The sequence below is a fragment of the Vulpes vulpes genome, chromosome 8, assembly GCF_048418805.1.
Source record: "Vulpes vulpes isolate BD-2025 chromosome 8, VulVul3, whole genome shotgun sequence".
Lineage (NCBI taxonomy): Eukaryota > Metazoa > Chordata > Mammalia > Carnivora > Canidae > Vulpes > Vulpes vulpes.
The window spans coordinates 82,309,510-82,324,821 of NC_132787.1; the positions used below are offsets into that span (position 1 = coordinate 82,309,510).

The 15,312-nt window shown below is 35.2% G+C and overlaps 1 protein-coding gene across 5 annotated transcripts in view; it reads left to right on the forward strand.

Annotated features, from left to right (window-relative positions):
• HEATR5B (HEAT repeat containing 5B) overlaps positions 1-15,312 on the forward strand; it is a 98,800-nt gene that overhangs the window by 4,632 nt on the left and 78,856 nt on the right. For all 5 annotated transcript variants that reach the window (XM_026018993.2, XM_072767296.1, XM_026018994.2 and 2 more), the window contains exons 4-10: positions 2,739-2,847; positions 4,379-4,528; positions 7,189-7,360; positions 8,816-8,973; positions 10,172-10,421; positions 13,587-13,742; positions 14,242-14,492. In XM_026018993.2, coding sequence (XP_025874778.1) covers positions 2,739-2,847; positions 4,379-4,528; positions 7,189-7,360; positions 8,816-8,973; positions 10,172-10,421; positions 13,587-13,742; positions 14,242-14,492 — 1,246 coding nt within the window. The remainder of the gene's footprint in view (positions 1-2,738; positions 2,848-4,378; positions 4,529-7,188; positions 7,361-8,815; positions 8,974-10,171; positions 10,422-13,586; positions 13,743-14,241; positions 14,493-15,312) is intronic.

The following is a 15,312-nucleotide window of genomic DNA, read 5'->3' on the forward strand; positions in this document are numbered from 1 at the left end:
GTGGTAGCTGCTGTCATGTGATAGTGGCAAGAATTGAGTAGCTGATATTGAGGCCATGTTGCCTGCAAGTTTGCTGACCTTTAGATCAGGGCCTTACCCAGATCCTGGCCCATACATTTTAGAGCAAGTCTTAAGGATAATAATGGCTATAGGGCATGTCCTACGAAAGGGTCAGATAAGAAAATCAGCAGATGTGGTACAAGAGGAGAGTGGTCAAGGGGAAAGTAACATCTAAATAAGCTCACTTGTGTTATAAGGGGAGCTCAGTGCCAAGGAAGGGCTCTCAAAGAAGTATCAGCCAAAGATCAACAACAGGGAAGAGCACTTGGAGGTCAGGCAAACAAGTGGTTAAGATGGGAAGATGGATGTGATAGACCAGGGATTGGCAAACTTTATGAAAAAGAGCCCGATAGTAACTATTTTTGGCTTTGTGGACTATACATCTCTGTCACAACTACTCACCTCTGCTACAGACTGTGCATAAATAGAATAGCTGTGTTCCAATGAAACTTTATTTACAAAAACAGGTGGCAGGCTGGATGATAGGCCAGATTTGGCTTGTAGGCTGTAGTTTGCCAACCTATTTTTCTAGGCAAAGGAAACTTCTCATTGGAAACAAAAGTAGATTCTTTATACTTTATAGTGCTTTACAGAAAGATGCAAAATAGATAAGGGAATGAGTCGTGAGGGGGAAGATGAGAAGTTCACTTCTGGGTGTGCTGATTTGCAGGACAGGAGGGAACATCCAAGGGAGAGTGTATGGTGGGTAGTTTGAAGTCATGGTCTGGATTTCAGAGATCTGAGTTGAGAATGTAGTTTTGGCAAGGAGAGTGGAGATTAGGAACCCTTTGGTAGGGATAAAGTTACCTAGAAAGAGTTACTGTTTGGGAACAGAGAATGGCCAAGGATACATCTCTAGAACACCATGCAAGGGGCCTGGGCCAGTGTAATAGTTTACAGAGGAAACAGGAAGATTATTCTGAACCTGGACACTGATTTTTTAGGTCTATTTTCAACTACATAGGTATGTTGTGCTTAGATTTTGTGTTGTTTGGGATAGATGTAGATCTCAAAAGTTTTAGAAGAAATGAGAGAGCACTAGTGCTTTCCAGTTAATTTTGGAATTTGAAGCTGTGTTAATATATTGGTAGTTTAGATCTCCACCACTTAGCAAATCCACATATCACTTTCTAGTTCTGCTTAAATAGAATTTATTATATATTTCTTATTATTCATAGGTATTTCCCAGTGGATTCATGGGTTCCGTTTAGGAATTCCCTAAATATTCTGACGTGACCTCAGTCCTTTTTAGTTTAGTCATCAGCCTAGAATATTGAAAGAAGCATAGGATTTAGAGTCAACCAGGTGAAGATAGGCTCCCTGATTCTACTATTTATTACATATATGATAGTAATAATGTCTCTGCCTCAGAATAACTCGCTCAGGACAGCTATTATTAGGTGACGGGTTCTAGGATGTAGTCACAGATCTGCCAGACTTCAAAGATTACACTCTTCACTTCTATCCCATACTCCTGCCTCCAAACTAAACTCACAGCTAATCATTTACTTACTATTCATACAACTGATGATGGAGTGATTTCCTCTGTCCTAAAGAGATAGGCTTTTGTTACATTTCTTCTCTGTATAGCCAAATGTTCCATGAAAGCCATTTAGATTAAATTTTACAAGTAACTGTTTACTGTTATTTGTATATTAAAAGGAAGGAACTCTGAGCAATAAAAAAAAAAATGTGTAAGATTCCCTGTTTCCAGATTTTACATTTCCATTGGCAAGATAAGATAGACACATTTCTATTTATTTATTTATATTTATTTTTTAAGTAGGCTCCGCGCCCAATGTGGGGCTTGAACTCACAACCTTGAAATCAAATGTAACATGTTCTACTGACTGAGTCAGCCAGGTGCCCCAAAATACATTTAAATGATCAAGTCAAAGCACAGGTAAATAACATAATTTTATCAAAATGAGTGGTTACCATTAAGTGTTATATATAATGAGAGAAGAGAAGGAATCCTTGCAGATTGACATAATTTGGGAAGTCTTCATGAAAGGAAAACTTGAGTTTCTTTCCAAAGGAGGGGTATGATTTATCATATGAATATATATTTATTCTCTTATATTCCTAAAAAAATACAATTTGGTTAACTATGGTATTTGTTGTGATTATAAAGAATCGATAGGACAGCCCCTGTGGCCCAGCGGTTTAGCGCCACCTTCAGCCCTGGGTGTGATCCTGGAGACTCGGGATCGAGTCCCACGTCAGGCTCCCTGCATGAAGCCTGCTTCTCCCTCTGCCTGTGTCTGTGTCTCTGTCTCTTTCTGTCATGAATAAATAAATAAATAAAAATCTTTTTTTTTTAAAAAAAAAAATCAATAAACAAGATGTTTTTGAAAGGCAAAAATTAAGGATTTGTAGCCAAAAGTGTCCTGCACAAATACAAATTGAGTTCTGAAAACCAGAAAGATACCATGACATTGTATTATTATTTTTTTTAATTTTATTATTTATGATAGTCACAGAGAGAGAGAGAGAGAGAGGCAGAGACACAGGCAGAGGGAGAAGCAGGCTCCATGCACCGGGAGCCTGACGTGGGATTCGATCCAGGGTCTCCAGGATCGCGCCCTGGGCCAAAGGCAGGCACTAAACCGCTGCGCCACCCAGGGATCCCGACATTGTATTATTAACCTGAACATTGAAGACATCACTTCTTACAGGGCTGCAGTGGCTTGTGTTGGAGCATTTTATGAAAAAATGGGGAGAATGTTAGGAAGTGCATTTCCAGAGACAGTGAATAATCTTTTGAAATCTCTGAAAAGTGCAGAGGTAAGTGTTACAACAAATAATTGTTTAAATGTTTTGCTTGTGGCAGGAGTTAGATGCCAGTTAAAAATATATGTTTGCCTTTTTTTCTGTCCCTGTGGTACTCGTACTGCTGAGCAAGAAGGTAATTTAATATTATTACTTGCAAAAAAAATATCACTTGCTCCTTCTTTAATGTATGTTATATTTCAGTGGGAAGAGAAAGAATGCTTTTCCTTGGCAAAAAATAGGTTTGCCTATTATTTTTTATTTAGCATATGGAAATTTTTGCATTGCTGTTTTATTTTTGTGCCATAGCTAATATATTAGTTTCCTAGGTTTGCCTAGGGTAGTAAATGACCACAGTGACTTCAAACAACAGAAATTCGTTGTCTTATAATTCTAGAAGCACAAATCCAAAATCAGGGTGTTGGCAGGGCCATCCTCCTGAAAACTCTAGGGAAGTTTCTTACTTCTTGCTTTCTTAACTTCTAGTGGTTGCTGGCAATCCTTGGTGTTCCTTGATTTGTAGATGCACTTCTAATTTCTGCCTCTATTGTCACATGGTGTTCTTCCTCTGCATCTGTGTTTTGCATCCAAATTCTTCTTAGCAGGATACAAGTGATTGGATTAGGGCTCACCTGGATCCAGTGGGACCTTGTCTTTATTTAATTTCATCCCAAAATCCTTATTTCCAAATAAAGTCATGGTCACAGGCAGTGGGGCTTAAGACTTGAATTAATCTTCTTGGGGGATGCTATTCAATTCACAGCAGCTAATATTGAGTAAAAATAGTTCTATTTTGTCATGTCAGTTTGGTGTTAACTAAAACTAACCAAGCCCTGCACTTTTACAATCTAATTCCTTTGTCTTGGAAAGCTAAAGATTTCTTGGACAACAGCTCTTCTGGGAACTACTTGTCAATTCATTTATTAAACAATGATTAAGGACATACTGTCAGATAGGAAGCATACAAAGATGAACAAGACATGGTCTCTGACCTCTTCAAAGCTTACAGTCTAGTGGAAGACATCTGTATTTGAATAAGTACACTCTAAGATATAAGAACCAAGCACTGTGAGAGTATGAAAATGAGTTTGGGGAGTTATAAAAAGATGAAGGCTTAGTATATCTCTGTAACAGGTTTTTTAAATGTCTTGGATGGGTCTTCTTTTAGATGGTTTGTATTACTTTTTAACTACTTCTCTCTTAACTGTTCACATTCTGAAAATTTGGACCCTTGAGATACGATATTGAAGTCTTTGAAATTGTTTTCACATTCTCATTAAGTTGTGCTTCATGTTGTGGAAACATTAGAATCTGTTTTCTTGTTGTAACTTGATTTCTCAGCAAGATATTATTTAATAGAAGTTAATAATTACTCTTACCTCTCAGGTGCTTTCTAGGATACTTTTATTTTTTATTACTTACTGTTTACCCTGTAAAGGTAAGACTATGAGACCACAAAACCCAGGAAACTTTTTGTGTCTTGGTGTGTTCTTGTTTAAACATGGAATTTGTTTTACAGCATAGTTTTGATATATTTCATGTCTAGTCTCAAGGGCGAAGTGAAATCTTAATGAGTCTACAGAAGGTTCTGAATGGACTGGGCGGTGCAGCAGCTTCCTCACATCGTGATATTTACAAGAATGCCAGGTCTCTCTTGACTGACAGGTCAATGGCTGTTCGATGTGCAGTTGCCAAGGTCAGTACTTAGCTAATATATGCTATTCCTTCTCGTGCTGCTGCTTAGAGCGACATTTTTTTTTAATTTTTATTTATTTATGATAGTCACACACAGGGAGAGAGAGAGGCAGAGACACAGGCAGAGGGAGAAGCAGGCTCCATGCACCGGGAGCCGGACGTGGGATTTGATCCTGGGTCTCCAGGATCGCGCCCTGGGCCAAAGGCAGGCACCAAACCGCTGCGCCACTCAGGGGTCCCTTTTTTTTCTTTTAAAGTTTTAAAATGTGATTGCATACTTTTTGTTCCCATGGATTAGTTTCAATTTGTGGAATTACATACAAATGGAATCCTGTGGGATGTACTCTCTCTCTCTCTCTCTTTTTTTTTTTTTTTTGGTCTGGTTCCTTTTACTCAGCATAATTATCTTAAGATTCATTCATATCATTACATGTGTCACTAGTTTATTTCTTTTCATTGCTGAAAAAAAGTTGTGTAGTTGTACCACGATTAGTTTATTCCTTCACCTGTTAAGGACATTTGAATTGCTTCCAGTTTAGGCTATTACCGAAAAAGCTATGAACATCTGTATACAAGTTTTTGTGTGGACATGCACATTATTCTACTTGGGTAGATACCTAGGAGTGGAATAACTAGATTGTATGATAGACTTATGTTTAACTTCTTTAAAAATTGCCAAACTGTTTTCCAAAATACTTGTACCATTTTACATTTCCACCAGCAACATATGAGATTTCGAATTCCTCCACATCTTCACCAACATTTGATATTGTCAGTCTTACTCATTTTGGCCATTCCAATAGATATGTACCCACGTCTCATTGCAGCTCTAGTTTATATTTCCCTAATGACTAATGATGAGCATATTTTCATGTGCTTATTGCCATCCATATCTTCTTTGATGAAGAATCTATTCAAATCTTATACCTGTTTTGAGTTGTTTTCTTATTTTGAGCTTTGATAGAACTTAATAGGATTTTTAAAAATATATTTCTAAAAAAATAAAATAAAAATATATTTCTTTATCAGATACATTATTTGCAGATACTTTTTCTCAGCTATGTTCTATCTTTTCATCTCTAAATAGTGTCTTTCTAAGGGAAAGAAGAGAAGTTTTGGAATTTGCCAAAGTTCAATTTACCAATTCTTATTATATAAGACTCTTTTAATAGATTCTATTAGATGTTCTACATAGACAATCATGTTGTCTAAGAATAAAGACAGTTTTACTTTTTTTCCAGTATGGATATCTTTTGCTCTGGCTAAATCCTTTAATACAATGTTGAATTAAAAACATGAGAGCAAATATCCTTGTCTTATTCCAGATCCTTAAGGAGAAAACGTTCAGTCCTTTGCCATTTAGTGTTAAATGTTGGTCTCTCTAGATGACTTTTATCAAGTTGAGGAAGCACCCTTATATTTCTAGCTGCTAAGAGGTTTTATCAGGAATGGTTGTTGGATTTTGTCAAATGCCTTTTGTTTTATATTTGATTTCTTGTGCAATTTTTGTTGTTGCTGTTTTCTAGTTAAACTTCTTATTTTAAGATAATTGTAGATTTACATGAAATTATAAGAAATAATACAGAGATGTCTTTATACACTTTTACCCAGTTCCTCCCAATGGTAATATCTTACAAAAGTATAATATAATATTACAACTAGTGTAATAGTGTTGACATTGACACAGTCCGTTGATCTTGTTTAGTTTTCCATACAAATTCAATTTTAAGATTTATTTATCCATTTAAGAGAGAGAGCGTGAGTGGGTGTGCGCACATGCTAGTGAGCACGTTGGAGAGGGTCAGAGGGAGAGAATCTCAGGCAAACTCCCCACTGAGCCTGGAGCCCAAGGTAGGGCTTCATCCTACAACCCTGAGATCATGACCTGAGCTGAAACCAAAAGATGCATGCTTAATCAACTGAGCCACCCAGACACTTCTAAAAATTCAATTTGAAAAATCAATACTGGGTTATTTAGGTTATTTGTTCTTTAGTGAGTTTTCTATTTCATTTAAGTTGTCAAATTTATTGGCGTGAAGCTCTTTCTGATAGTCTGTTTGTTCTGTTAATATATATCGAATCCACAATGATGTGATCTCTCTCATTCTTAATTTTGATAATTCGTGTCTTCTCTCTTTCCTTCATCTGCCTGGCTAGAGATTTATTAAATTTATTGGTCATCTCAAAGAAGGAGCTTTGGGTTTTATTTCTCTTCTTTTCAGTTTTCTATATCAGCTGTTATCTTTATTATTTTCTTTTTTTCCCTGCTTACTTTGTGCTAAATTTTCTCTGAGTCATCTAGTTTCTTTCTTTTTTCTTCTTTTTTGTCATCTAGTTTCTTAAGGTGGAAACTGAGCTTATTGATTTGAGACCTTTCTACTTTCCAATATAGGAGTTTACTGTTAAATGTCTTTTCCTAAGTACTGAAAACTCTCTTGAGGCAGTAAGCTGGGACAATTGATAGGGTTAACTTTGTTTTCCACCTCTTAAAGATCACTGTCCTTCATTGCCTCATGTCCAGTGTCTTGAAAACTGTTGTTCCGTATATTTTAATCTTTTGGTTACTTCAGGAGAGAGAGTAAATCTGATTTCTTGTTACTATTTCTCTGGAAATGTAAGTTCTAAAATGTAATTTATTTTTTTCTTCAAATTAAATTCCAGTGTCTACTAGAACTACAGAATGAAGCTGTGTTCATGTGGACTGCTGAATTAGAAAATATTGCCACTCTCTGCTTTAAGGCTTTGGAAAACTCAAATTATGGGGTTCGAGTGGCAGTGTCTAAACTCTTAGGAACAGTCATGGCTACAGCATTGATGCCAAAACAAGCAACAGGTATCATTTGCCAACCCCTGATTTAGATTATTACAGATATTTGAAGGTATATGAAATCTGTCTAAATGAGTTATTTCTTATAGGCAAATCACTTGAAAGATTTAAATTGTTAAGTGTCTTTGTCTACTTTTTCAGGGAATAGAACTATCCAAATGTCATTTATCTTCATATAGACAAGGCATTTTTTTTTTATTGTTATAATGTACAAGATAATAAATATCAAGTATACTGGATATATATGCAAGTAAGATTTATGAAATGGTTTTGTATAATCTTCAAGGGACTGGAATCTGTCACTTTTTTATGCTTCCCTACTTTTAATCTCTGATGAGTAGAACCATTTTATAGTACAGTATTCTTTTTTTTTTTTTTTGATCATTACTGTAAGAACAATCAGAGGCATTTGTCATGTGACTTCTGCTGTGCCTTACAGTTCCATAGAGATGCCTCAGTGAGAGTTGTGAGTAGACCCTGAGGGAGTCCAGCCACGTATGGTACTGTCCCCATCCCTACTCCACCTCTGTGTAGTAGAAGAAGAATCAGATGTTACAGATTCAAGTCCTAGCTCTTATGTTAATTAGCTATGAAACCCTTTGAGCTTTAGTCTCTTTATCTTTAAAGATAATTATTTCAGTTTGTGCAACTAGATGATGATGATGACAGGTAACATTTATTAAGTGCTATGTGCCAGGCACTGAATTAAGCATGTAACTGAATTGTTTTATTTAATCCTCATAAAACCCCTGTGAATCATAAGTACTATTCATACTTTATTAAACAAGGAAATTGAGGCTTATAGAAATTATGTAATTTGTGTTCTTTTAAGTGTTCTGTAAGCATCAGAGCTGAAATTCAAACCCAGGCAGCCAAATTCCAAAGTCTTATATACTTAATCATAAAAGTATACTTTTATACTTTTCCTGTAGACTTTTTGTGAGGATTATGTTTGCAGCTGTATGTTAAAGGGCTTCTTAAAATATGAAGCTCTGTACAAGGGATGGCAATTCAGCTGCAGTCCAGTGACATTTTAATTGACTGCTAACCATTGTATAGAAAGCATGGACTTGACAAAGTTTCTTTGAGTCTACTTCAGTTGGGAATGAAGACTGTGATCAATTAGCATTTTCTGCTGTGGATGTGTTTTGTCTTGCTGTGTTACATATATCAAGGTTAACATTATTTAACTATTTTTGGCATAGATTTTAATTAATTGCTTTTAATGTCTAGCTCTTTCCATTTTTCGTAGCATTTTTTGCTTCAAAATTGAATTTATTTTTCAAGTAGATTATAAACTTAAAGACTATAAGAAAACAAAAGGACCCTATCTTGTAGTAGTTTAAGAATCCTTAAAAGTGATTACTTGAATTTTAAGCCAGATTTATTAGAAAATGTTTAAAAAATGTTATTCAAAATAGTAAAATATATCGCTTATGAATTTACTTTTCTTCCTGAAAGTAATGCGCCAGAATGTGAAGCGAGCAACATTTGATGAAGTCTTAGAACTCATGGCCACAGGATTTCTACGTGGAGGGTCAGGTTTTTTAAAGAGTGGTGGAGAGATGTTAAAAGTCGGAGGGTCTGTTAATCGTGAAGTGAGAGTTGGAGTTACACAGGTTTGTAATGTATACATATGAAAGAATTCTATTCACATTGCTTGTGAAATCTCATGGAAGACTCTTAATAACAGTACACACAGATTTTTAATATTGTCTATTTTTTTTCAAAATAATTATTTTACCAAATGAATGAATTACATTCAAATTCCAAATTACAAAAAAAAAAAAAAAAAAATCCAAATTAGACACTTATATGGAAAGATGGATTCCTAACGATGTGTAAATTAGCCCTTGTCTGCTGTATTTATATAAGTATCCAACAACATTTTCCCAAATTTTACTTGGCAGAAAATCAGATGTAAAATAATTCAGTTTTAGTTGAAATTATATTCAAATAGCTAGAGGCATTTAATTTTAATGTTCAGTGACCCTGTAGCAAATCATATTGGTTAATACTTCAATTGGATTTATCATAAATGAATAATCACTAATTTATTAAACTAAACCTGACTTGGAGTTAAAATTGCAAAATAATAATTAACCAGGGCAGCCCGGGTTTCTCAGCGGCTTAGCGCTGCCTTTGGCCTAGGGTGTGATCCTGGAGACCCGGGATCGAGTCCCACATTGGGTTCCCTGCATGGAGCCTGCTTCTCCCTCTGCCTGTGTCTTTGCCTCTCTCTCTCTCTCTCTCTCTCTCTCTCTCTCTCTGTCTTTCATGAATAAATAAATAAAATCTTAAAAAATAATAATTAACCAAATAAGGTGTTATGGTTAAGATCTAAGAATAATTGATAATAAGATAAGATGTATCTTTGTGATCTTAGTCAAAATCAGTCCAACTATATATTGTTTCTGAAACAAGTGTAGAAATAGAAGTAAACCATTTTTATCTTATAGTCACAAGCAAGGACATCCATTGTCCTAGGTCAATGTTTATTTAGGATGTGAGACTTTTCTTATTCCTATAACCTGTTACCTTCCTCACCATCAGGGTGAATTCAGCTTTCCTTCCCTCCCTCCCCACTATCTTTTTGCATTCTTCATGAAGCTACTGATGACAGTTTTGAGCCAAAGATACTTCCACCAGTAGTTCCTTTGCTAGAAGTACTGAAAAGGTCTCAAGTATTAATTTTTCTCAACTTTAATCTCAAATATAATTTATTTTGTGTGCTATGATCATTTATCTCTGTAGTTGCTTTATCTGTCATCTCAGTTCATTTATATAATTTATCTGAAGTTGTATCTTTATTTATAGGCATATGTTGTTTTTGTAACTACATTGGGTGGTCAGTGGTTGGAGCGTAGCTTTGCTACATTCTTGTCCCACGTACTTGATCTGGTTTCCCATCCTCGGGCAACGCAAACACACGTAGAGGCTGTGTACTCAAGACGATGTGTCTCCTTTATCCTAAGAGCTACTGTGGGCAGTTTGCTAGGTGAAAAAGCCCAGATTGCAGCTGCCAAAGAAATATGCCAAGCTATTGGAAAACAAATGAAAGCAGTAGGTAAGAATTGATACCTTGATGTATGTTGTCGATTTCTTTAGTCACTTAGTTTTATATTATTATTCTTAATAAATCCTAATAGATCTGTTTAATTCATGTCATTTTCTGGACTATGCTTTAATAGCCACTTTTGTTGAATACTCTTATTTGTTATCAAAACAACATACTTTCAGTGAAATAGTTTTTAAAGCTTTGAGTAGCATGTTTAAAAGGTTAGGTTTTCTGTTCAATTTCTAGTACCTGTACTGATGTACTGGTATGCAGCAGCATATTGCTTTGCTATCTTTAAGGAACAACCTATTGTAATTTTTCTGTTTGGGCCTTTTGTTTTATAAACACATCTGTTTTTTTTTTTTTTTTTCCTTTTGTTAGTAGAATTAATGTGAAGACTTAGGAACAATTACAGGTGGTTATTAGCCCACTATTAGCTATACTGTGAAACCTCAGTAATTCATAATTAAAAGAAATGTCCATTTTGTAAATTTTTCAGTTTAACAAGTAGTTATTGATTATCTGAAATTGCAAAGTAGTAATTCTGGGTTTGAATAATAAGTGAGATAAAAGTTCCTGCCTTCATGGAATTTGTAATCCAATTAGGGAACTAAACAAGATAAAATACAAATTCCATAAGACAGCTCAGTTTTCTTAACCTTAATCAGGCAAATTATATTGCCTAATAGTGGTCTTTAGAAATGAGAATTTAAAGGGGGTACCTGGATGCCTCAGTCTGTTAAGCATCCTACTCTTTATTTTGGCTTAGGTCATGATCTCAGGGTTGTGAGATCAAGCCCCACATCCAGCTCTGCGGTCAGGGTGGAGGCTGCTTGAGATTCTCCCTCTACTTCTGCCCTTTCCCCATTTGCTCTCTCTCTAAAATAAATTTTTTAAACAAAGAAGTAAGAATTTAATAAATAGAGAATAACCAGTAACTTATATTTAAAGAATATATACTAAGTATTTTATAAAACTCAGTAAATATAATTTCACAAATGATAGTTTTCATCGTTTATAATAGCTTACTTAGCATACCATTTTTGTTTTTTTATTTTTTTAATTCTTATTTAAATTTTAGTTAACATACAGTACAATATTGATTTCAGGAGTACAATTCTGTGATTTATCACTTATGTACAATACCTAGTGCTTATCACAAGTGCCCTCCTCAGTGCCCATCACCCTTCTAGCCCGTCACTTACCCATCTCCCTCCATAGCCCCTCAGTTTATTCTGTATCATTAAGAGTCTCTTAGGTTTTGTTTCCCTCTCTTTTTTCCTTCCTTCCCATATGTTTATCTGTTTTTTTTTTTTTAAGAAAAACATGAGTGAAATCATATGGTATTTGTCTTTCTCTGACTTATTTCATTTAGCATAATACACTCTAGCTCTATATGGGTCAAGCAAACCATTTTTATTTATTTATTTTTTAAGATGTTATTTATTTATTTGAGAGCGAGAGAGAGAGAGAGAGAATCCACACATGGTTGGAAGAGCAGAGGGAGAGGGATAAGCAGACTCCATGATGAATGTGGAGCTCATTGCGAGCTCAGTCCCACAAACCTGAGATCATGACCCAAGCCAAAATCAGGAGTCAGTTGCCTAACCAACTAAGCCACCCATGTGCCCGAAGCAAAACATTTTTAAATCCACGGGGCTAACTGATAATTATGAATTGTGAATTAAAGGGTGTTTAATGAGGTCTTTTTCTTCAGCTATATTAAAATAATAATCTGTCCTAGGTTCACAACTTGAAAAATATTTTGTACAATGATGTGTTGGAGAAATGTTTAAGTGACAGAAATACTGTGCCAGATTGTCAGAATAAAATAGTGAACCAGATATAAATAGTACCTGGTCAGGGAGCTGTGGTTTAGTAATCAAAAGAGTTTATGCATTTCCAAGTCCAGAAATAGCTAAGAATGAAGAAATGAAAATTATAGTCTGTAATGTATTATTTTATTCTATTATGTTATTGTGTATTATATATTTTTATAGCCTATTTGTTAAATTTAAATTGAATTAATTAACATATAGTATATTACTAGCTTCAGAGGTAGAGTTTAGTGATTCATCAGTTGCATGTAACACCCAGTGCTCATTACATCATGTGCCCTCCTTAATGCCCATCACCCAGGTACCCTGTCTTCTCACCTACCCCACTCCAGCAACTCTCAGTTTTTTCCCTATAGTTCAGAGTCTGTCATGGTTTGTCTCCCTCTCTGATTTCGTCTTATAGTCTGTTAATACATGAATATAAAAAAGGTAAGGAAGTTTTACTGTCCTGTAAGTGTTATTAATCTTAAAATCATAGATTAGCCACTTGATTTTTTTTTTTTTAAATCTTAAAAGCGGAATTAAATACAATGCTATCTGTCTGGGATTTATGCTAGAATATATGCTCAATTAGTAATTTGACGAGGAATCTTTAGTTGTCTCATGTTAAATACACTTTAGTTTTATTGAAAGATCAGGGAAAGGGGTAGCAAAACTAACAGGAACTTTGAGGAACATCTTAGTAAGAAATTCTAAAGCGAGTTTCCTTATAGATCTGCTTCCTGGTCAGTAATTTGACAGTGTTGCTATCAATATATTGCAGCACTTGAGGTAACGGTAATATATAATATTACGTTATAATATATAATGGTAATAACAAAGTAACAATAATGGCTGTTGACATTGACTGCATGCCTATTGCAGGTAGCATGGTACTTTATTCTTTTTGTGAATTGACTTTTCATTCACCACAATACTTTCTGAGCCCTTAACCTCTCAGGAACTGGAGACTTGACTTGGATTAGGGGAGTGTTTGTCCAGTGTCATGTAGCTGACTGGTGGAGCTAGGATTGGAACCCAGGTGCCTTTCTGTGGAGACAGTGATTTGGTACACTTACAGTTTGCTGCTGCTTGCTAAAGTTAGTGTATTCCTGGAAGCAGGCAAAATACCTCAGTGTGTATTTAAGTACTGTCAAATTGTCACTGAACAGTGTTTTGAAGTCATGTCAGTGTTTAGTTATGCAAGTGTTCTGCTAAGAAGTAATTACCTACAGAGTTTTTTAATACCCAGGCATAAACTGGTAGAAATATTGGTATAAAAATGTCAATTGTATAAATTAAAAAAATTATGTCACAATTTAATTCACCCATATCAAACATGATTATGTACTTTCAGAAGCAGTAGTGAATGATACTAGTGGTGAAAACAAATCTGGAGCAGCAGACATCGCAGCAAGCCAGCATGTGATGGTCTGTGCTCTTCAGGAACTCGGGAGCCTGGTGCAGAGCCTGAATGCTACTGCATCCCCTCTTATTCAGGAAGCATCTATAGGTATGATAATTCACTTCCTGGAATTCTTTTTACCATTTAAAAAAAAGTCATAAGTGTGATTGATACTTAACTCCTGATTAGTTGCTTGCCATTATAATTAGCAGTTTTCAGATCATTTGTTAAAAGTTGGGTTTTATTTAAGATTTGCTGGGCTTGTGAATGTTGAGTAAATAGTTAAATAAAATTTGGGGAAGCAAATAAAAAAAGTCATGGTAATTTGTTTCTAATAATTGGCTAAAATTTGTTGAATACATACATTTAATTTTTACATCAACATTTACATTTTTTGGATGTAGTTATACTATGTTTTTTGTAGGAAATGTTCCTTTAAAATTCTCTACTATTTCTGAGATGATGTATGTGTTTTTGGCAAAGTTCTGAAAGTTTTTGGGTGAAACTATAATGATTCTGATTTTAATCACTGTGTTATACATATTCTTCTAGTACATGAAATCATTGGACTTCACTAAAGGGTCAATTTTTGTATATTTCTCTGTAGGACTTTTGGAAACTGTGACATCAGTGCTTCTTCATCCAAGTATGGCTGCGCGGCTTGCTGCTGCCTGGTGTTTGCGCTGTGTGGCTGTGGCATTACCATTCCAGTTGACACCATTTCTAGACAGGTGTGCAGAACGGCTCAACAACTTAAAAACTTCACCAGAAGCTGTTAGTGGATACAGCTTTGCAATGGCTGCTTTGTTAGGTGGAGTTCATCAGTGTCCGTTGGGTATTCCTCATGCCAAAGGAAAGGTATGACAGAGACCATGACATTATAAGTGCTGTCATGTGGGCTTTTGCCTTTCTTTTCCCTTTCAAACTTGATTGATTGATTAATTAATTATTGGAGTTCGATTTACCAACATATAGTATAACACCCAGTGCTCATCCTGTCAAGTGCCCCCCTTAGGGCTTTAGCCCTTATTGGGCTTTATAGTCTTTACTGTGTTTAATGTTGAGCTGGGTGATTAAATACCATTTTTACTATAATAATATAAAATACAGTGTTCTGCTAGTATGGAGTTGACAGACCTTAATTAAAATTTGATATTTAATTCTGCATAGGAATAGTAAGTTTTGTCTGGGTGTAGTACTTTATTTAAATAAAAAGGACAATAATTATGTAGAAATCAGAGCCCTTCTTTGAGCTTTTAGAGGTAAAAATTCACATTGCTAATATTCAGAGATGTCAGAATATGTTATTGCATTTAGTGTTTTGATAATAATAGTTGAATAGTTTTTATTGAGTCAGTTTTTTTTTCTTTTTCTACTACACCTACTAATACTATTATTATGATTTTTTTCTCAAGAATATTGTTTGTGTAAATATTATTTGCATCTTTACATACGTAGATTGGGGCTAGGTTTTTAACTTGTTCTTTCTAGGACAGTAGGTCCAGATCCATTCATTCTTACAAGTTCCATAGCTACTCCTCGAGCCATAGCTTCCATCTCCCTTTGTTTTTCGACTGCCTCCTCTGTGATTATCCTGCCCACAGTCTTTCTCCTGTCTGCCAATACCACTTCCATGTTTCACATTAGCTCAGAGACGCTTTGGGACTACCCAGTGCTC